This window comes from Siniperca chuatsi, linkage group LG10, assembly GCF_020085105.1.
Source record: "Siniperca chuatsi isolate FFG_IHB_CAS linkage group LG10, ASM2008510v1, whole genome shotgun sequence".
Classification (NCBI taxonomy): Eukaryota; Metazoa; Chordata; class Actinopteri; order Centrarchiformes; family Sinipercidae; genus Siniperca; species Siniperca chuatsi.
Genome location: NC_058051.1, coordinates 5,640,561 through 5,662,791, shown reverse-complemented (window position 1 = coordinate 5,662,791; position 22,231 = coordinate 5,640,561). Strand labels below are relative to the sequence as shown.

Below are 22,231 nucleotides of genomic sequence, written 5' to 3'. Positions count from 1 at the left end.
CTGTTGAATGCCAGAAAATGTTTACAAAATGTACTAAATTAAGTTCAAGGGCTTGCCATAGGAGCTTCATTGGTTGGGTACAGGGTCCAAAATGAACTTTTTGGCTCATCTGGCAATGGCAGGTTAAGCAAATTTACCAGCTAAACATATTTTTTACAGGCCATAAAACTGCATTATGCATTATTTGACTAAAAATAATTACCTCAGGTTTTTAGTATGTAAACAGATCTTTAGCATCACTTTAAAGAGACAATTATGAATAGATAACATCGGATTTACAATTTTTATTCTGAATTTAAATAAAATACACGATCAGTGAATCACATTGTTGCACTTTAATTCATGCTGTTCATACACATCATCATCAGACATGTCTTTGTCACCCCTGTTCTCAAAACCAGCGCAACAGATTACAGATTTGGGGGGTTTTATCATGGCCAAGCTACACAGTAGCACAGTATGCACAATATACTACCAAATTCAACATCACTTTAAAGAGTAACTGCACACCCAAATTCTACTATCTCCCTCCCTCCCAGCATATTTAAAAGATGCATAACAGCCATATAGAGCTGGAATTCAGAGCTAACCAGTCATGAGCAGCTGCTGTCAGACTCTGTGTCCGCGCTGGAGAAACAGAGAGTCTGCTGGAGCTCCCTTAATAAAAGTTTCTGTGTGGTACCTGTGTTGAAGCTGAGCTAACGGCTCAGAGAGGCTGAGAGGCTCTCCGGTGTATGTGTGTCTGGGGGGGAATGTCATTATGTAGCCATAGGCCTGCTGTTTATCATGTTAATGTTAAATGCCTACTCAGTTAGCTGGTGTTCTGATATTTATACTTGGCGGCAGCTGATATGAAATACAGCCTACCTTAGATTCACGATTAGATGATGTGATTCCAAATGATTTACCGGCCACTTGGCCCAATTTATTTTTCCGCCAAACCCAAAATTTACCTGCATTTGGCGCTTGACAGGTGTTAATTTTGGACCCTGGTTGGGTACCACTTCATTGTTAGCATGCAATTTTATAAATGCTGGTGGAGACTACAGAATTAAGCAAAGTCAAATGAGCCTGATAATCTATGCTACACCAGATTGGGCAAGTTTTCCTTAAATAAAGTAGAAATGAAAATAATATTTTGATATCTCTCCCTTTCTTCCATGTAGATGTTTCTTGAAGCTAGGGGAGTGGCAGCTCAGTCTGCAGGGCATCAACGAGAGCACCATCCCCAAGGTTCTGCAGTATTACAGCCATTCCACTGAGCATGACCGCAACTGGTACAAGGTCAGTCCCTCCCTTTCAATTCTAACCTTTCACTTTTGACTTCTCTCTGGCTGCAGTAAAATTCCAGCTGTGTTTTCAGGAGGCTGTTCTGACACTGATATGTCACCAGGAAAACCTTAGACCCCGTTTTATTGCCTTTTAACCAAACATGTCATAACATTACGTTATTGTGTTATAGTTATTGTGTTATAGTTTATTTTTTTTGTCTTTGCATGGCTCATTTGTTGTGCTCATTAGATTGTTATACTTGCGGTGCCTCTCCTTATACATCAAAGATATGAGGTGATGGAAGAGCTCAGACCATCTCTGCTTTTTCTTGTCCATACCTGTGCTGCAGGCTACAAAGATGTCACTATACCCACATACCCCTCTCCCCATCCATCCTCACCAACTCCCTTCAGCTTTCAACCTTTAATAGCTGGTAGCTAAACACAGCACAACGCCAAACTCATATGTTTGAGAAAAAATTGAGCCCCCTGGGAGATATATGTCCCTCAGTAAACTTTAAACAAAAATTACATCTTGAACAAACATGGAAGTCATTTCCAGTTACCACTTCTTAGTTTCACCCAGTTTGTACCATCTTTCGACAGGCCTGGCATGCCTGGGCGGTTATGAATTTTGAAGCGGTGCTGCACTACAAACACCAGAACCAAGGCCGTGACGAGAAGAAGAAGCTGCGACACGCCAGTGGTGCCAGTGCTAATAGTGAAGCCAGCAACAGCGACAGCGAGATCGACAGCACTGACCACAGTCCTGTGCCCTCACCAGGCCAGAAAAAGGTCAATGAGGTGAGAGTCACGGAGAATTAAACCCTCTTCACACTCATCCACGTCAACCACTCAGTGTTCTTCTCTTCTCCCAGCACTCCCATCCAGTGTACATCATAACTACAGTCTCTGCATTGCCCATGCAGTGTTTCTGCCCACTCAAGAACATACCTCCTCCAGTGAGCTAGTGTGCGAGCTTGTATACTCACATTTCTGCCACATGTTCAAAAGCTACTGACCAACTACATATCCCAATATGCACATACTGACTAGTACTACAAATTTTAAAGATATGACAAAGTCCCTGCATCTTGCACAGTTAAAAAACATCACAACTTCCAAACAGACACATTTCTGGGGACAAGTGGAGCATTGACTTAGCCTGCCAAGATATTATTATGGCAATACTGCTGTCACTGTTTGTAGATAGAGCTTATTATTATATTATAAATTAATTTTAGTTTTGCTTAAACTTTGCTGTCCCCAATAATGATAGAAGAATGAATTTTGAACTCCAAATTATAGTGACTGTCTAGACCCACCTACAGTCAACACCTACAGTACAGTATGTTCTCCAATATAGCTTTTTTCTTTTTGCCATGCATGAAAAAGCATCTGTTGTGTGCTGTCCCTCCACAGGATCTCTCGAAGACATTGCTACTGTACACAGTTCCTGCTGTTCAAGGTTTCTTCCGCTCCATTTCCCTGTCCAGAGGCAATAACCTGCAGGACACACTCAGGTGAGTTAAATGACTGTAACACACACTGGACAAGTAGTCCAAGCAAACAAACAGCACCTATATTAATGGACACTCAACTTATGTGGTGTGTAGGGATAGGAGGACATCTAGTGGTTGATTGTGATTTCACTCTGTCACTATCCTTAATAATTAAGCAAGAAAAGATTCAGATTTAATTTTTTGTGTTTTATTTTTGTGTACTGTTCAGGGTTCTGACTCTGTGGTTTGACTATGGTCATTGGCCTGAAGTGAACGAAGCCCTCGTGGAGGGCATCAAGACCATTCAAATAGACACCTGGCTACAGGTAATACATACACAAACACAAAGTGGTGTTCTTTTAGAGATAAAGAAGTGGGATAAATGTAACACCATGAAAGTGAGAAGGTTTGGGCAAGGTAAAAGGGTAAACATGAATTTCAAAAAAAGATTAAAAAACACTATTTCAGTTCCTGCTGATTTGAGCACTTTCTGTGTCAATGATGTATTTTATATTTCGCAGGTTACTGAGTTTTTATTGCATTATCTCTATGCCTGTGCAGGTAATCCCTCAACTCATAGCTCGAATTGACACTCCTCGAGCCCTAGTGGGTCGCCTCATCCACCAGCTGCTGACAGACATTGGACGGTATCATCCCCAAGTAAGTCTGCTCACACTACTAGTAATGGTGTTTCACAGTATAAAACAGAACCAAGAACACATTTCCTATGGCAACTTAAAGCAGTACTGTCAGTGATCAGTGATTGTTGGATTGTTCACCTCCAGGCTTTGATCTACCCGCTGACTGTGGCCTCCAAGTCCACTACCACAGCCCGCCACAATGCTGCTAACAAGATCCTGAAGAACATGTGTGAACACTGCAACACTCTGGTTCAGCAGGCCATCATGGTACAGAGATTTAATCATTTATCATTACTCAAAATCATCTTCATCCTTTACTTAGAAAAGCAAAATGCAGGGTTGTTCTTCAGGGTAAAATGTCCCAGCAGAATAAAGTTTGTCAGTTGATTCTTCTCCATATGGGGATCAAATTAAAGAAAAAACCTGAATAAAAGAGGGGAGAAGCATCAAATGCAGATGCTTCTGTGCACCAGGGCTCATGGAGCAGTTTGGTGAGTTTGAAAATAAAATGCTTTCCAGTCACCAGATCTCAACCCAGTTTCACACATATGGAAGATTTTTGACTTTCATGTAAGACAATGCTCTCCATAACACCAAATGATCTAATATAAACATCTTGAAATATATTTAGTGATGTCTGACCGATGATATATGCCCCTTTTGTTCTATCTGCTGTACTCAGGTAATCTCATTGAGATCAAGATTTCTTTTGCAAGAGAGACCTGATATAAATCTATAAAAATGAGGGCTACAGTGCATCCGGAAAGTATTCACAGCACTTCACTTTTTCCACATTTTGTTATGTTACAGCCTTATTCCAAAATGGATTAAATTCATTATTTTCCTCAAAATTCTATAAACAATACCCCATAATGACAATGTGAAAGAAGTTTGTTTGAAATCTTTGCAAATTTATTAAAAATAAAAAACGAAAAAATCACATGTACATAAGTATTCACAGCCTTTGCCATGCTGTTTGTAGAATTTTGAGGAAAATAAGTAATTTAATCCATTTTGGAATAAGGCTGTAACATAAAATGTGAAAAACTTAAGCGCTGTGAATACTTTCCAGATGCACTGTATCTTGTGGAGGAATGGTGTTCAGCCCTCCAATAGAGTTCCACAGACTTGGTCCCATAAAAAAAAAAAAAGTTGCAGCGTTAGAAATGTGCATCAATCTGAATTAGAAAGTCTAAACATCTCACTCTGGCACAGCTGTATATTGTAAATCAAAAAATCATATAAATCTCTATAAAAAGAATGAATGAAGTGCAACCACTGTTGCAGAGCAGGTATTTGTGCTAAGTAAGTTCCTCTATAGGTTACACTGATGTGTTATCTCCTGTTGAGTGATCCGCCAGACCTTAAGTGGCTTAAACTTGTTATTTTTCTTTATTAACGTAAAATGTCATATTTTTCATCTAGAAAACTTGTAGCAATCTAAAATGTAGATATTAACCATGAAGACCAGATACCTGATATGTTATACCTCTGAGTTTTGAGGGGCAACATCAGAAAACAGTCTGACCTTTTCATCTTTGCTTTTCTTCATCCAGGTGAGTGAGGAACTTATCCGAGTGGCCATCTTGTGGCACGAGATGTGGCACGAGGGCCTTGAAGAGGCATCGCGTCTTTACTTTGGTGAGCGCAACGTCAAGGGCATGTTTGCTGTGCTTGAGCCTCTACATGCCATGATGGAGAGGGGACCACAGACCCTCAAAGAGACCTCTTTTAACCAGGTGCGTGTCATCTCATAATGGGGTTGAATTTAGAGTTTAGTCTTGTTTAGTGCAACACCACAAACTATAGCCTCTGCATGTCTCCTGTCCAACATAGATTAAAAGTTGCACGAAAGTTTGTTGTCTTGTGCAAAAATTACACCATAAATTAAGCTCTGGCTTTTTAATCCATTGTTGTGACATTCAATGGAAGCGCAAATACAAATGCACTTAAGGAACATTTAGTTCCTGATTCAGTTCCTAAATGTAGTTCCCGAGAGGTGAAAAATAAAGTGCTTTATATTTGTACTTAATTAGATGAGTTTGTAGAGATTTGTTATTACGTTCACATTATTCTTTTCTGTTGATCAGTGTCTCAAAAGCTTCATTAATGCACTGTTATTCAAAGTTGACAATACAACATTAAATAGTTGAAGAAAGGGTCAATATTTTTGTAAACATGTAAAATTGTAAAATTAACTACATATATTTTATCACCACAAATTAACTGTGTTGCCACTGGACTATTTACTTTACAGCCATAAGTCATACAAGTGACCCTAGCTCTCTGCGCAAGCAATATCATACGTTTCCATTCAGGCTGCCTTTGCAGAGTGCACTATTAAAAACAAAATACTTACTTAAATCCTAGATTAATCAAGTTGGAACATTGATGTTTATTTCCTTGACATTCATTTTTATAGTCCTGCTTTGGCAAACCATTTTCATTTAATTGAATGAGTCATTGTACAGGGACAGAGTGTGTTTGTCTTACTTCATGCTACAGGCTTACGGCAGGGACTTGATGGAGGCTCAGGACTGGTGCAGGAAGTACATGCGCTCTGGAAATGTAAAAGACCTGACCCAGGCCTGGGACCTCTACTACCATGTATTCAGACGTATCTCCAAACAGCTGCCACAGGTGAGTGAAACTATGGAGTCACTGCACTGAGTCTGTTGAATCTGTACTAGTTTTTCTTATAAACCGCATTCTAATAACCACTGCAGTCTGCCTCAGGTAGGAATACTCTATGTACACGGATATAAATGTACAGTGTATGTATTTGTGTGTGTGTGTGTGTGTGTGTGTATATATATATATATATATATATATATATATATATATATATATAGGAATTTTTGTAAGTATAGGAATATGTAAGCATGCTTCGGTATGTTCACCAAAGAGACATCAACCTGTACCAGTGAAGCTACAACTAAACAAACTAATGTAAATCAAATGTCTGATCAACGGCAACTCTAAGGCTCCTGAGAAAATTAGAGCTGACATCCCACCAGTTCTGCATTCCTATGTTCATTCCAATCTCTTACCAGATGTGATGAGAAATATTTTGCCTTTCATGTCCTGACTCGTTCTTTGATCTCATGACAGGTAAATCCGTACATACTGTCTCTTAGTCATGTAAAGTGGTATAAAGACGGAGCGAGATTTAGCAGTGATTGTAAGATAATGATAGAGAAACAAGGTACTTCTTTTATTTTTCCATCTATGGGTGAAGTTATTGAACAAGATGCCAAAGATAGTGTTGAAAGATGGCAGGATGTGATGAGACAGAGGGATGATGGAAGTCAAAGAGGAATTGCAGAACATTGTGGGATATCATTGCTCTTTTTAATATCATACACTCAGTAGCCAGTTTATCAACTAAAGTATGAGGGACACTTAAATAATATCAGGTCAAATCCAAAAAATTCTACAAGTTGCAGCTAATTTTCTTTTGGGTGTTTTTCCGTGGTAATGACTTTTGGTCCAGTTATTAGCTTGTACTATTAGTTGTATTCTGTGTAACTTTCTCAACATCTCCCAAAACACAATTAAACAGCCAAAACACAGGACAGCTGCTTTCTTGATAATTAAACAACTTCCTTCACCAATGATTCCATTATACTTAGTAGCTAAATACTTTTACAAATGCCTTCTTATATAACAAACATATGAATATGATAACAAGCACATTAACATTCCCATAGTATTCTCTTTATGAGTTTGACCACTCATTGCACTGTATCCCTGAGGCTAGATAAGCTGTTTCAGTCATGATGAATCTGTCTAAGGTAAGTGATACAAATACACAGGCTGTTAGCCAGTTGCTTTGGTGGCCTTCTCAAAGTCAGTTTGGTAAGTCATGGATAGATGGCTTAAACTTTACTTACACCAGGTCTTGTTGCTTCTGGAATTAAAATACTGTAAAATTTAACTGATAGATGTCATTTACAGCGATCATTTCATTGTTGAAGAATGACATAAAAAATGGTTCTGTCAGGAGCTCTCACTTCACATAGCAAATGGAGACAGCAATACTATTTGACATTGTGGTGTGGTCCTGCTCTCAGGGATGCTCCCTGCTGTGACATTACAGTAAGCAGCATGAAATACACAGCAACATAATAACGTGCTGGGAGCATTGCAAATATTCCCCCTCTGGGCATTAACATAGAAATAAACCCCCTCCAGTATGCATCCAAACAGCAGATCCAGAGCAGGTTGCGGCTTTGATGACATAACCATACATTAGCATTCAGAATTTAACTGTAAAAGCCTTTAAATAGTCTGCCAGAGTAAGATTGGATGCAGTTTAAATCACTGATGGTTGAATGCAGACAAGCAGAGAATGCATTTATTAATGGGCACATATAAAGTGAAATGTTCCAGGGTGATTTATTGAAGTTTGTGTATAAGTAACTTTTTGCAGATAAGACCTTAACTTGGATATAAGCCAATGTCCGTAACACTCAACACTGCATATTGGTTTAGGCACTGTTGGCAGGAGCTGTTTTGCCAGTGCAGTTTTTTTAACAGACTAAAAACTAATTGTCTCTTCCTTTGCTACATCCCCACCTCATCAACTTTCCACGCAGCTGACCTCCCTGGAGCTACAATATGTGTCTCCAAAGCTGCTGATGTGCCGGGACCTGGAGCTGGCTGTACCAGGCACTTATGACCCCAACCAGCCTATCATCCGCATCCAGTCCATCGCCCCCTCCCTGCAGGTCATCACCTCCAAGCAGCGCCCACGCAAACTCACCATCATGGGTAAGATTAAGAGAAAATTGCACAGGCCTTGTGGCCCATTATATTAGGAAAATAGATTAAAGAATAGCTGAAGTCAGAGTCATATGCTTTCAGCAGGCGTGGGCCATCGCATTAGAGAAAATTCAATATTAATAGAATCTTTACCCAAACAACCAACAGCTCCAAGGCCACGATTTATTTTGAATTTATGAGTCATGGCAAAGCGCACTGTGTGGATAATACACCAGAGTAAAAATGTTCTTTACAAACAGAAGCAATATCAAACCAGTGATGAACTTAATACCAAAATGAATCCCATTCACCACAGAAAAACAACTTTTTTAATTTCATGAGTTTTAAGTCATTTTCTATCCCAAGAGAAATGGTGCATGTAGGCGCAGATCGATTTGTCAGGAATCTACCCAACACCGTCCATTGACATTAATTTGAATACAAAAATAAATAATTCTGACACCTTATCCCCTACTCTGCTTTGTGATTTGAAATACGACACTGAAGTGCTTCTGAAATGGCATGGCACTATAAAGTCACCTTATCTTGAAGCCAAATCCTTAGATTATCAATCACAAATGGTTCACTCTACTTCACTCTTTTCCACTGCACAATGTGATACCTTGTTCTGATGTATCCCATCAGTGTTACACAACATACTGTGTAAAAGATGATGGCCAATAAATCAGATGACCTCTGGAGCAAGACTTCAGATTAAGACCTGTCACCCACTACAGTCCGCTTAGATTTACTGTCAGTGCTCTGTCCCCCTAGTGACACACAATACATTTCTTACTGGGATTGTCATTAGGAGCAGAGTGGGGATAGAACAGGGACTCTGTCTTACTCGTTCCACTGGAAGTATCAGTTACCTCCATTAAAGGTAGTATGACAATTACAGTGTTGGTGAAATCATTGCAATTTGGTCTGTTTAGAGGACATACTGAGGACAGTATAAGATAGTGGAACAATTACATAAGTGACATCATCTGTACTTCAGATAAGTTAAATACATTTTCCTCTCTGTCTTGCTGAAAACTTAATTCTTCTTAAAAGGATTGAGTGGATGTCACAGTTCATCCATTGCATACAGATACATATTTTCCACTCCACGTGAATTGATAAAAAAAAAAATGCCTTGGCCACAATCAACAGATAGAATTTCATATGAACTTCAAAAGGTATTTTCAGTATGGTACTTGTAAACCTTCCATAGCAGAGTTATTTTACCACAACCCCTCATATTTGTCGTTTTGGAGTGCCATTCCAAACCGAGGGTGACCATGAAGTGAGGGATTATTGGGACAAAGCCTGCTATAGGAGTGATGTGGTTCATATGAAATCATTTACTGCCTGCTCAAACTCAAGAGGCATTGCTTTAGGCGAAGGTAATGGAGATGCAGCTGCAAAGCAGCAGGGGAGCACCCTGGAGAAAACAGCCAGTACTCCCAAATCCAACCATATAATGATTCTTACATAATGCCTTAACCCTTTTTGAGCAGTGAATCAATGTTGTGTTTTGTGGCACCCTCTGCAGGCAGTAATGGCCACGAGTTCATGTTCCTGTTGAAGGGCCATGAGGACCTGAGGCAGGATGAGAGAGTCATGCAGCTGTTTGGTCTGGTCAACACACTGCTGGCCAACGACCCTGCGTCCTTGCGCAAGAACCTCAGGTAGACACACAGTGATGGTCACACACACAAGAGCATCACACATTCACACACAGACTCTGAGGTACAGTACATTTCACATATGTCTTGAGCATACACCCTTGAATACTCTCACATTTGTGGACATGAAGTTGAAAAATTAAATTATTGAAACCTTGATAATGATTTGTATGTTTGTTTGTTTGTCTTGGCTGTGTGTTGCATTCATCAGCATTCAGCGCTACGCAGTGATCCCCCTGTCCACCAACTCTGGCCTGATTGGCTGGGTGCCCCACTGTGACACCCTGCATGCCCTCATCAGAGACTACAGAGAGAAGAAAAAGATTTTGCTCAACATTGAACATCGCATCATGCTCAGGGTGAGGAACCACTATCATCCATTAGATTTCTACTTCCTGCATTTTAATAACTAAAAACAGACTGAATACGCATTTCCTGCCTACATATGTATTGGTTTACATTATTAATTATGCTGTCCTATGTTATTAAATACATAATTATGTGTAAATTAGCTTATGTGCTTGAATGTTACTCACTGTGCCAACAGTTGGTCTCATTCATGAAATGTTTGTAAATTTCTAATTTTCATATAAAACATCCATACTAAATAGATTCATCAAAGCTGAGAAAGCATCTGTTTTCAGTGATTATATTGATGAATACCAATCACTCTTTAATGAAAACACATTCACAGGCCCTTAATTGTCACAAATTAACTACATATATCTGCCTCAGAATGCCCAATTAGTCAAAGGAGAATAATAATACATTTTATTTATAGAGCGCTTTTCAAGGTACTCAAAGACACTTTACATAAGTTAAGAAGATCATTAAAAAACAAACACACTAAAAATATATAACACTACATTATTCACATATTAAAAGCAGTTCTGAAAAGGTTAGTTTTGATTAGTGATTTGAACATGGACAGATCGGTGCAGTGTCTGATGTGTTTGGGAAGAGAGTTCCAGAGGGAGTGGGCAGCTATGGAGAAGGTTCGGTCGCCCCAGGTCCGGTGCCTTGGTCCTGAGTGGTGGAGACAGGAGGTTGGGATCAGAGGAGCGGAGGCTGCAGGAAGGAGTGTTGTGGTGGAGCAGGTCGGTGAGGTAGGAAGGGACCTGGTTATGGAGAACTTTGCAAGCAGCAGAGTTCTGGATATACTGGAGCCATAAAGAATGCTGTTGCAGTAGTCAATTCTGGATGTGATGAAGGCATGGATCACAGTTTCAACAGCAGAGAAGGTGAGTGATCGGTGGAGATGATCTATGTTTTTTAGGTGGAAAAAGGCAGTTCTGGTGATTTGATTGACATGGTGTTCGAAGGAGAGGTTGCTGTCAAAAATCACTCCGAGGTTGTGGATGTGTGGGGAGGGAGACAGTGGAGTTATCAATGGTGAGGCAGAAGTTGTGAGTGGTTTTGGTGAGGGAGTTGGGACCGATGTCTGATTTATCACAGTTTAGTTTGAGGAATTTGGCTTGCTGTCGCCAAATGCTTGCTCATTTTGGCTGTCGCCAAATGCTTGCTCATGGTGGGATTTGTTGGGTCTCTCTAATTAAATTATAAAGAGTACGGTCTAGACCTGCTCTATAGGAAAAGTGCAATGAGATAACTTCTGTTATGAATTGGCGCTATATAAATATAATTTAATTGAATCCATGATCTAATTTCAGTGAGGCAGTTGGTCAGAGTTGAAGGAGTAGCAGTGGTGATGGATTTAGTGGAGATGTAGATCTGGACATCATTGGCATAGCAGTGAATGTGGAGACCATATAATGTTAACAAGGGGGAGCATGAGCATGAGCATGAACAGAGAATGAACAGGAGAGGACCAATCACCGAACCTGGGGGATGCCTTGGGACAGAGGAGCGGTGGAGGAGGTGCAGTTGTTGATGTTGATGAACTGTTTTCTCTTTGTGAGATATGACCTTTGCCTGGAGAGGGCAGTATCGGTGATGCTGAGGGAGGATTCAAGGCAGGAGAGAAGAACCACATGGATGGGATGGAATTTGGGGACGTGAAGTTGTAGGGAAACACACGTCCAGAGCCTCTGTGTGGAGGATGGCCTCTGTGAAGTATTCCAGCTTCTTTGAGAATGTCCATGCAGTCCAGACGCATGTGGTTATTGAGTTTATGAAGATCTGAGATGTAGTACAGTGGTGGCATGGTCCTGTTGGAGAGCGCTAGAATAAAGCTAGCATTAGCTTGTGACTAAGAGCCGGGTGTCCGGGGAAGGAGAAGCGATGTGCACCCCAGGAGTATCCACGGGATAATCCACAGCATAACAGTGGCAGCACACCAGCGAGGACAAGAGCCCGGTGAGGACAAGAGTTAGCCTGGAAGGGCTACCGGCCAGTTGGCCTTACAATCCTACTCAGAGAATGGAGGTCAACCTGGTTCGGTGGTGGCTAGCGAAGAAAACCAACCAGAGCCTTGCAGGGCTGACCACACCGGGACGGAAAGATCCTGGCAGGATAAGCAAGTGGGCTTGTGCTGGCTAGCGATGTGGCAGGCAGAGACTGAAAGATTGACCACTCCAGTAACAGGACTGTAGGTAGGTCAAACGGATGAACTGATCTGGAGACGCTAATCCAGTAAAAGTGCTTGTCTGGATTGCTTATAACAGGTAGCATGTAGCCACAGACTCGCAGGAAAACTTTACCGGCCAGTTAGTGTCAAAGGTGTTGACTAAACGGTAGAAATTAGGTTCAGAGACGGATCAGCAGCCAAAATGCGCCAGTGTCCACCTTCCTGCAGTTGGGACTCTGCATGAATTAATTTATTTGTTAGCCTTTAACTAAACTCTATGCTTCATGCTCTTTTGTTCTGTAAACAAAGGAGAGCCATGGAACTCAGTCTCCCAGAATCCCTGGAGGTATGAACTCCTCCTATGGGCCTAACTTTCAGCTCCCATTGGTCTGACCTGTGACCCTGGGATGTCACCAGGTCAATAAAGGGGGTCAGCGGTCATTGTTCTTTTTCTTTCTCCTGAAATCCTTCACTGCAGCAGACATCTGTGGCTGTCTCCCTCTCAGTGTGTGGCCTGCTAACAGCAGACAGCAACTGGTAACAGTGACCAGTTCCTCCATCTGCACAAACGGACTGCACAGCAAGGACTTTTCTTCAATCGGAACCAACATTCTTCCCTGCCTGGCTCATTACAACGGAACTGCCAGATAATAACAGCAACTTGAAAGCAACTATCTTCCTTTAGGGACTGGTAACATAACCACTGAACCTAAAACTTGCCATTACATAGCTTCACATAGCTTAACAGTGTATGTGGCTATGCACAGGACTGTGTTACTTTTGTGAAGGTATATGTATTGATTTGGTTCATTGAGTTTTATTGTTGTAATGTGTTTTCACTGTTATTTGCCACATGTTAAGTGATGTTAGTGATGTGCACACAGACACAGGGTCTTGCGTGCAACTAACTATCCTCTTTCTAACCTGGCACCATTTATCCAATACAATTCACATGTACACTCCAATTTGACCTTTAACAGAGCCACGCTCTTTAACAGACATGGCCTTACCGCCATTTTGATTTTCCTTTCTTTGTCTGACCATGCAGTTGCTGCTCAGCCCAGCCGCCATTTTGAGTTAGATTTCTTTTGTTTGACACCATCATGGACCTAGCAGCCATTTTGGACACACACACACACACACACACACACACACACACACACACACACACACACATTCACTGGTCAACATGATAAAAAAACAACAGACCATGTTTGACTGTGAGTAGACAAGCAGGAAATGTCACTCCCATCCCCTCTGTCAGTTGTTCTCTAATCACAGAATAACATTATAGGAATCAGTCATTAACTGAAAAAAGGCCTTTTCTTTTCTTTCTTTTACTGGTCATATTTTCAAAGAAGCCTGCTAAATACCTAGTTTCATCAATAGTGAAAACTGAACCAAAACATGACGTGGAGTTTGAAAACTAATTTCACTCAGATGTGAGAACAAATTAATAGAAATTGCCCTGTGCACAAATTTTTGCATGTTTTAAATAAGACTCATTTTATTTTCAATTTACTAATGGTGTTTGAGCTATTAATGATGTGTTACATTCAGTTTGAGTCTTCTAAATGGCAAGATATTAAGTTGACCAGTCAATCAGTCAGGCCATTAATCAGTTTTAGATAAAAGATGAGAGAGTGAGACAATGATAGATTGTAGTATTTTGCAGTGTGTGTCACTGTGTTTCTTTCTAAAACCAGAACCTTACAGTTCGTTATAGGTGAAGCATTATTCTGGTTATTTTCAGCTCTACCTTAAGTTTGCAGGGTACTCTGCTGTCCAATACACACCTGCAGTGCAAACTTAGTCTCTGACATTTGAACAGTTATTAAAGCATTTTCTTTCAAAACAATTAACACCCTTTCTGTAATGGGACCTGTTTACACCAGATTCTAATTTTCCATGATCTAAAACAGGCTTATATTTCAGTATTAACACAATTTTCTAGTTGTAATTACATTAACATGTAGAATGTTTTTGGGCCAATATATCTACTACTTTAATTCACTTAATTTCATTGTAGTAGGTACCATCACAGAGAGTACACATTCAGTATAAGGAGTCCATCAACATAATTGATCTGATATTCATTGAATTATATGTTAACCTTCAAAAAGCAGATTATACAGTAGCTGTGATATATAGTTAATTAAAGGCAAAATTCAGCAGAAACTGAGCAGCCACCGAAATAAATGCAGATGTGTATGAACAACGTTAAAAAAGTATTTTAATCACCTTTTGGAAATTGCGTTTGCCCTGTGGGTGTGTATTGCACAAGAGCCCTCCTGGTAACTGAAATTACATCAGACTCTGCTGTGAAGTAAGTGATGACATTTTCAACACAATCAAAATCAATCGTCATGGTGGTGGAGACCTTCGTTGAAAATAAGAATCATTATCCTTTTGATACAGTCTTTAAATGTTGCTGTTTTCCAGTACACTCTGGTGGCTTTCCAAAATTTCTAAATATTCTAAAAAACATATTTCTCCACCATTAAGATATAGTTTAGGTTTCCTTTTTTTTTTTTTTTTTTAAAATTTAGTATCATTCACCTGTAACGGCATTTAAAGTTTAAAGAGCCTTGAATTTAACTTGTCTAAACTCACAGCATGGTATATTTGTTCACATTGAAAGTGTGTTTATGTAATGGGCTATGTGTATTTCAGATGGCCCCAGACTACGACCACCTGACGCTGATGGAGAAGGTGGAGGTGTTTGAGCATGCTGTTAACAACACGGCCGGGGACGACCTGGCCAAGCTCTTGTGGCTCAAGAGCCCCAGCTCTGAGGTGAGATGCTCTGCTTTTTTACTTTGTCAGCACAAGGAAGAATGATTAAGTTTACTTGATCTTTTCAGCGTCCATCCTCACATTTCAGTGGTTCTGGAGTAAAATGTCAAGAGTGGTCAGTTATAGAAAAGATAACAAACAGATCTATAAATTAACAATTTTCCAAGAGGCTGGACTGGCAGTCATTTTAGAAAGGTTTTCATTTGATGCAGAGGAAACATAGTGAGGAGAGAAAACGTGTATCCAGTCTATAATTTTTCTAATGATTAAAGTAAATACAGTAGTAGTTAAATAAAACTGTTTTGTTTGTTTTTTTACCCAAAGAATCAGTTTTCTGGGTTGTGTGTCCTACTTTCAAACCACTGACTTAGCAGGACTTAATAAACAGACCTCCAAATTGAATCCATTTTTAGGAACATTAGTACCTTGTGTACCTGATGTGTCTGGAAAGATGTATCAAGCAGCCTGCCAGAGATTTCTGTGCCGTTTCCACACTGTTCTGCTTCAATGTTGTGAACCAGAAGAGCTCTTATAATGCAGATGTAATTTCTCCTCCAGGTTTGGTTTGACAGGAGGACCAATTACACCCGCTCCCTGGCTGTGATGTCCATGGTGGGCTACATCCTCGGACTGGGTGACAGGTGAGTTTCTCAGCCAAAAGGTTGAAGTCTTGCATTATTTCGAGCAAATTGTTAAAATAATGATAATGACAGTTATCATAGAACATTAATACGGAGATGATGTTTCTATTCTCCAGGCATCCATCCAACTTGATGTTAGACAGGTTAAGTGGCAAGATTCTCCACATTGACTTTGGAGACTGTTTTGAGGTGAGAGCAGATTTTCTTTCAATACATTATCCACAGGTAATATTTTTTATGTATCTGAGACTGACCCTCATGACAACCTTCAGGTCGCCATGACCAGAGAGAAGTTCCCTGAAAAGATCCCATTCAGACTGACAAGGATGCTGACCAATGCCATGGAGGTATGCAACCAGTGCAGTCTGTGGCTTAAAGCAAGGAAGGAAGGGTGTTGGCTTCAGCTTGGAAAGTCAAAAGTTATTTTAACAGAGTTATCCAAGTATTTAAGTCCCCCACATTAAAGCTACAAATACTCCTCTACTGCACTTAAACTGAATCCTGTCTGAGCTTCTTCTCCTGTATTTTAGTCAAAATAATAATTAATCTTTTCCAAGTATGCAGTGTTTTATCAGAAGCCATGCCTCACTGTGCCTTGTATTTAATGAGCAAATAAGAAAAGTAATTACAAATGAAAGCATTAAGAGATAAAATTCAATATTGTAAGATGTTTAAGTTGTATCATCTCAAATAACTGGAAACGTTTTTTAAGGTAGAAATATGTTTAAAAAGCTTTTAAAAGCACAATTCAATGATCTAAATATAAACAAAAGGCTTGCACCACCACCCAACCTCAAAACACTAGATTGGATCCTGTTCTTAACTCCCTCTCTTTCATGTACCAACACAAGACAGAAACTTAATCTTCAGATGTTGTTTTGTTGCCATCAGTAAAGTTTGTGTCTGATTGCGTGCCAGGTGACAGGCTTGGACGGTAACTACCGGATCACCTGCCACACAGTGATGGAGGTGCTGAGGGAGCACCGGGACAGCGTCATGGCTGTGCTGGAGGCCTTTGTCTACGACCCGCTGCTCAACTGGAGGCTCATGGACAGTAAGAGATCATCAGCTGTTCACATTTCAGTGCTTACAAAGTTTCAGTAAAGGAACACAGACGGCAAATTATGGGCTGCACACTAAAATAACAATGATCTGGATGTGAGAAAGTTCAGCCCAGAAAAAGAAAATATGACCTTTAACGTTAAAGAAGTTTCCTTTAACGATAAAGGTCGTTGGATAAGTTCAAGTGAACAAAGTCAATGAATATCTCTGGCACACTCTCAACTAACACTGTCAAGGTTGCCTAAAAGGTGGGGTATGCGATTCTAATCCAATAAACTTTAAGCAAGACATTTTACCAACAACAGTAGAATACATCAGTTTTTATTGTAAATGAGGGTCATAATTTTCATTTTTTGTTTTTATTTGACGAAATAATAATAATCAAGGAACAGTTGGAACCATAAAATTGGTTTGAAAAATTATACAAAAATCTGCATGAAAATGTTAAAATCTTACTTGCAGGGACTGCAGGGTGCATTAGTTAAAAGCCCATTAGTGTTCAGCAGGAATCAACTTTTGGGTGCATAGATTTATAAAATCTGAGAGACAATTTACACAATTTAAACAGATCGGCCCTTTTAGTAAAATGGTTAAAAGGTTAAAAAAAGAGCTTCATTTTTTTGCATTTAAAAAGGTCAGAACAATGCTTATGCTTCCTGTTTGATGGATGGAAAATAGAATATAGAGTACTATATAGTAGAAAAATAAGAGTAGTAATTGGCATGTCAAGGAAAAAATACTTGTTCTCACACACCTTACCTGCTTCACCCACAGCAAACACCAAAGGCACCAAGCGTTCCCGCACCCGGACCGACTCGTACACTGCCGGACAGTCAGTGGGTTAGTCTACAGTACACACTTGCCATAACTGCTTCCTGTTTTCCACTTAATATTGTAAGAACATGTTTAAACCTGTGACTGTGTGGTGTCGTCTGCAGAGGCTCTTGAGGGAATAGACCTTGGAGAGACCACACACAAGAAACCAGGGACCACAGTGCCTGAATCCATTCACTCCTTCAGTGAGTTACCGGCTCATTCTGTCATGCCATGGATTATTTGTTGTAGATCCCTTTTTCTCCGCTCATTTTGCCACAACAATACCAAGTTCTCTTGCTTTCATAAATGATTGGTGCAACTGCTGTACTATTGTAAGGCAGCACTTTAGTCCACTTTGATTTCCATTACATGCAAAGAGACTTGGTGTAGAGCACTTGAATTTGCTTTTTACAGAGCCCCCTAAAGGTCACAGCGAGAATTTTTTTAGGACTGCTTTTGCATTGTTTTGCGTTACCTCGCAATATATTTTCCTTTCTCTCACATTACTTTTGCGTTACCTCGCAATACTTATCTTATTGCATTCCTTCTGAGCTGTATGTCTATTTGGAATGGAAGGTAGTGTCAAGATTCTCAAGTTAATGCATTAAGCATTGTTTATGGACACCTCACCTTATATGATGTCCATTGCAAAGAAGTTGCCAGATATAACATTACCAAACTTCTGGGTAGGAGCTGTATGTATAAGGAACATCAGTTATTGCTCCACACTTACAGCAACAGGCCTTCTACCTGTTTCAGCATTAAAAGTTGCTTTAATTTGTTTTGAGCAAAGAACAGAGGACTCGGTGCAAAAATGCAAAAAGCTTTCCAGCTTGCGTTGGTCTGCATTCCTGATGTATCTCTTCAAGTGGTTCAATGTTGTCTGCTCTTTCTGTGACAGAACCACAGACTCTGTTTGCAGCATTTCAGTCACCTTTTTGTCTGTTGCTTTTTTTGACTCATACAAATACAGCACATTAGTTTTATGAGGTAGATTCAACTGCACATCTGTAATTCTGCCTCTGGAGACGTCTCCTTTTCCTCAGTGAAACCCCTCTCGGGTACAGTACAGTACAGAGTACAGTAACTTTTCACAAATGAAACCCAACAGCATCCTGCAGATTACCGTACTGCTTTCTTCTGGAGAGACCTCTTGATCTAAGAATTCGTTGAAGTTTACTTTCACTGATTACATAACCATGCATGCCTATTGAGCAGTAGTGTTATATCAGCATACTTAATGCCCAGTTCAAATTGAAATTCAATGAGCTGATATACTGTTGTGTTGCGCTGGGAGCAGCTGAGCAGAAATGGAATGGAAGATGAAAAGTATTGCGATGTAACGCAAAATTTACTATGTACACAAAACATAATGAAGGTAATGCAAAAGTAGTCCTCAAATCTCGCCCTGACCTTTAGGGGGCTCCGTAGACTTTTCTTAAGTTGCTTGTAGTTGATGCCAGCCTGTTTGTGTTTTTTGTTTTTTTTTTTAGTTGGAGATGGCTTGGTACAACCTGAGGCACTCAACAAGAAAGCAATTCAGATTATCAACAGAGTGAGAGACAAACTTACAGGTAAGTTCTGCAGCACTCAACAAGCACTACCATCCTAGATATTAAAAAAAGGGTCAAAACTCTAGACAAATAGCAGCTTTTGTACACGTACATTTCTACGGGAAATACAGATATCTTGTTAGCATTGTTAAAATTCCTCAGGTAAACAAAGCTGAAATTCTTTATTGTGAAATAAGTACATTGTAAATGATTTTTCAGTTTGTTTCCCAGTTGCTCAGAAAGTGCAATGCTTTAGTGCACAAATGCTGTAAAAATAAATTAATTAAAAAAGTCAAGTGGTCTTTACTTTCTTCAGTCACATTATTATAGTGTAGGCTACACCCACTGCATTTTTCTGTATAGGACTTAAAACAATCCTAAAAGTACCTTGAAATCAGAAGGAATTCAAGCCTCACTAGATTGAATTTTCTGTTATAGGTCTAGTGTTTTGATGAGTTTGTTCCCTGCAGGTCGAGACTTTTCTCATGATGAAACACTGGATGTGCCAACACAAGTGGAGCTCCTCATCAAGCAAGCCACATCACATGAAAACCTGTGCCAGTGCTACATTGGATGGTCAGTACTGCTTTTTGTTTTTATGGGGTGTTTGCATTTGACATTTTCTGCCATATAATTTATTTAGATCAGTGATGTAGGGCAGAAGAAATCAAACTAAAAACTATTTTAGCTGACCTAAAGTCACAAGAAGTATTATCAAGTCAGCTTTTTTTTTTCTTTTTTTAAAATGTATTTGTATTATATGAGGTAGTTTTCACAAATTTTAAAATGTATTACTACATCACTGGTGTACAGTAGATGAAGCAGAATGAGACAGGTAACAAGACTTTGCTTGACTTAAGTGAATCATTACTTTTTCTGGCTTCAGGTGTCCATTTTGGTGAGGAACCGTCTTCGGCAGCCAAGGTTACACTTGACATTTTTTCTCACTGGTAAACCAAGAAGAAGCCCTCGACTCAAATATCCACTGAAAATGTTATTTAAGCCACAGTGCAGAGCCTTTGAGAAAGATTTTTTGTTGTTGTTGTTGTTGTAGAATGATCTGATTTTCCAGTGGCATGTTTAGGTTTATGAAAAGGTATCTTAAGAGCTCTGTTTTTACCTGATGATCATAATTTAACTAAAAATTTCGTCATTGCTTCAAATGACTTTCCTTGCTTTTAACACCATACTCACTTGCTAAAAGCTTTCTACAGTGGCCATATTGTAATATGTTATGACATTTCTTCTATGCTTCTTAGAAACCCACCAGTCTGTTGTATAATTGTGTAATAATGTGACAATTTTCAAGAACATATTCTCCCTTTTATTAACTTAAACATTCTTTGACAAGATTTAAGTAAAATTTGATTTGAGATGATCACAATGTACTGTATGGGCATTTGTGTGCCATTAAACCCTGTACAGATACCACTGTGACTGCGCTGTGTTCATTTGACAGTACAGGTTGAGCTTGTCAGTACAGTAGTTAAAAACAGAAAGGGGCAAAAGTGTGGTGTAAAATTGGAAAAATCTTTTTGGCATCAGTCAGGTTTTCTATTAAAAGGCAAGGGTGCACCTCTCCCCTTGTTTTTCTTCTAGTGTCCACAGAGGGCGCTCTGACTCCTAATAAAACCCTTCTCCATCTACTCAGGAAATACTTTGGGAGAGGATGACCAGATTAGATTCTCCCCTAAAATCAGAACAAAAAACAGAAATACTTATACAGCACCTACTCTATATTTATCCTCATATTAAGACCACAGGGAGTCCCTGACAGAAATGAAACCAAATCAGATGTAGCAAATTGCAGACGCAACTATTAATTGAGTTTCCTGTGCTGTTATCTGGTCAGTGCAAGGTGGCTTCTGTTTTACTTGTGCTCATTGCTATTCCCGCTCTTATTTCTCCATTTATTTCTTCCCTACATTCTCCTCTGAAGGTTAATTACTTATAGAAAGTTAAGGATCACAGATCAACAAAAAGCAGCCCATTGATCTCTTCCCTGCCGTGCCTACCTCTGCAATGTCACACTCTTTACACATTGGGACAGAGGCTCGGTGATTGTCTGTTCATATCGATTGATTCCTCCTCATTTTCCCTCGCTTTTCCCCCTTCCTTTGCTTCCTTTATCTCCACTCTGTCGCTTTCTTCCCTCCTGCCGCCAAAAGCTCAATATTGAAAATGGGACTTTTCATAGTCTCCGCCACCATTTCTGTTGTTCTTTCTCACCTTCTAATTTGTTTGTATCTTTTCAGCCTCTCAAGTCTGTTGAGGGGCAGACGTGTCAATAGCTCAAGTTAAATAGGCTGCATTGATTGGGAGAGGGATTTAGCTGTTTACCAACTGTGGAAATGGGTAGGGCCACAGAAAAACATCACGAGTGTCTGCATGGAGCAAGTCAGTGGTGACAAATGATACTCATTGGGAGACAATGCCCCTAAATGAGGGATGGTGAAGGGCTTGGTGGCAGAGGCTGGGGATGCAGCAGGCCACGCTCCATCAGCCTTTAAGGTTGTCACATGAAGCCATCCAGGCCTGGCACCTTGAGCCAAGACATGAGGAATGATGGAATACAGCAACACATTCACAAGTATACGCTCCCCCCGCTGGGACCCAAGCCTGCTTCTCTTGCCTGTTAGTGTTTCCTCCATCTTTGAGCTTGTATTCCTCCAGCTTCTGTCTGGATGTTATTCCACTTCCTTGCACCTTCTTTAGCTTCTCATGACCTCTGGAGATTTCATAAGTGCTGTCTCCAACTCTCGCCATGTCTGGTAGTCACACACACAAATTAACACAAACCAAAGCACCCTCTGAGGATGGAGAAGATTCTAATTTTCTAATAAAATCATCTAATTGCCTTAAATTTCTCAACATAAATAGTCAACATTACTCATTAATAAAGAACATTGCGAGGCCATCAGTTTACTTACAACTTTAAATCCTTGGTGACTTTTTATTGTTTTACAGAGAAAGGTAGCCTACACCTGT

General features: G+C 39.9%; 1 protein-coding gene across 2 annotated transcripts in view; it reads left to right on the top strand.

Moving 5' to 3' along the window:
- The window catches only part of mtor (mechanistic target of rapamycin kinase), a 114,486-nt gene extending 93,815 nt beyond the window's left edge, over positions 1-20,671 (top strand). For both annotated transcript variants that reach the window (XM_044211706.1, XM_044211707.1), the window contains exons 38-58: positions 1,167-1,284; positions 1,878-2,075; positions 2,694-2,794; positions 3,003-3,099; positions 3,335-3,433; positions 3,559-3,681; positions 4,971-5,153; positions 5,920-6,054; positions 8,013-8,187; positions 9,716-9,851; positions 10,060-10,207; positions 15,049-15,171; positions 15,730-15,812; positions 15,929-16,001; positions 16,085-16,159; positions 16,731-16,866; positions 17,649-17,714; positions 17,813-17,893; positions 19,184-19,264; positions 19,714-19,819; positions 20,130-20,671. In XM_044211706.1, the coding sequence (XP_044067641.1) occupies positions 1,167-1,284; positions 1,878-2,075; positions 2,694-2,794; positions 3,003-3,099; positions 3,335-3,433; positions 3,559-3,681; positions 4,971-5,153; positions 5,920-6,054; positions 8,013-8,187; positions 9,716-9,851; positions 10,060-10,207; positions 15,049-15,171; positions 15,730-15,812; positions 15,929-16,001; positions 16,085-16,159; positions 16,731-16,866; positions 17,649-17,714; positions 17,813-17,893; positions 19,184-19,264; positions 19,714-19,819; positions 20,130-20,145 (2,353 nt within the window). In that variant the 3' untranslated portion in view covers positions 20,146-20,671. The remainder of the gene's footprint in view (positions 1-1,166; positions 1,285-1,877; positions 2,076-2,693; positions 2,795-3,002; positions 3,100-3,334; positions 3,434-3,558; positions 3,682-4,970; positions 5,154-5,919; positions 6,055-8,012; positions 8,188-9,715; positions 9,852-10,059; positions 10,208-15,048; positions 15,172-15,729; positions 15,813-15,928; positions 16,002-16,084; positions 16,160-16,730; positions 16,867-17,648; positions 17,715-17,812; positions 17,894-19,183; positions 19,265-19,713; positions 19,820-20,129) is intronic.
- Positions 20,672-22,231: the final 1,560 nt, after the last annotated feature.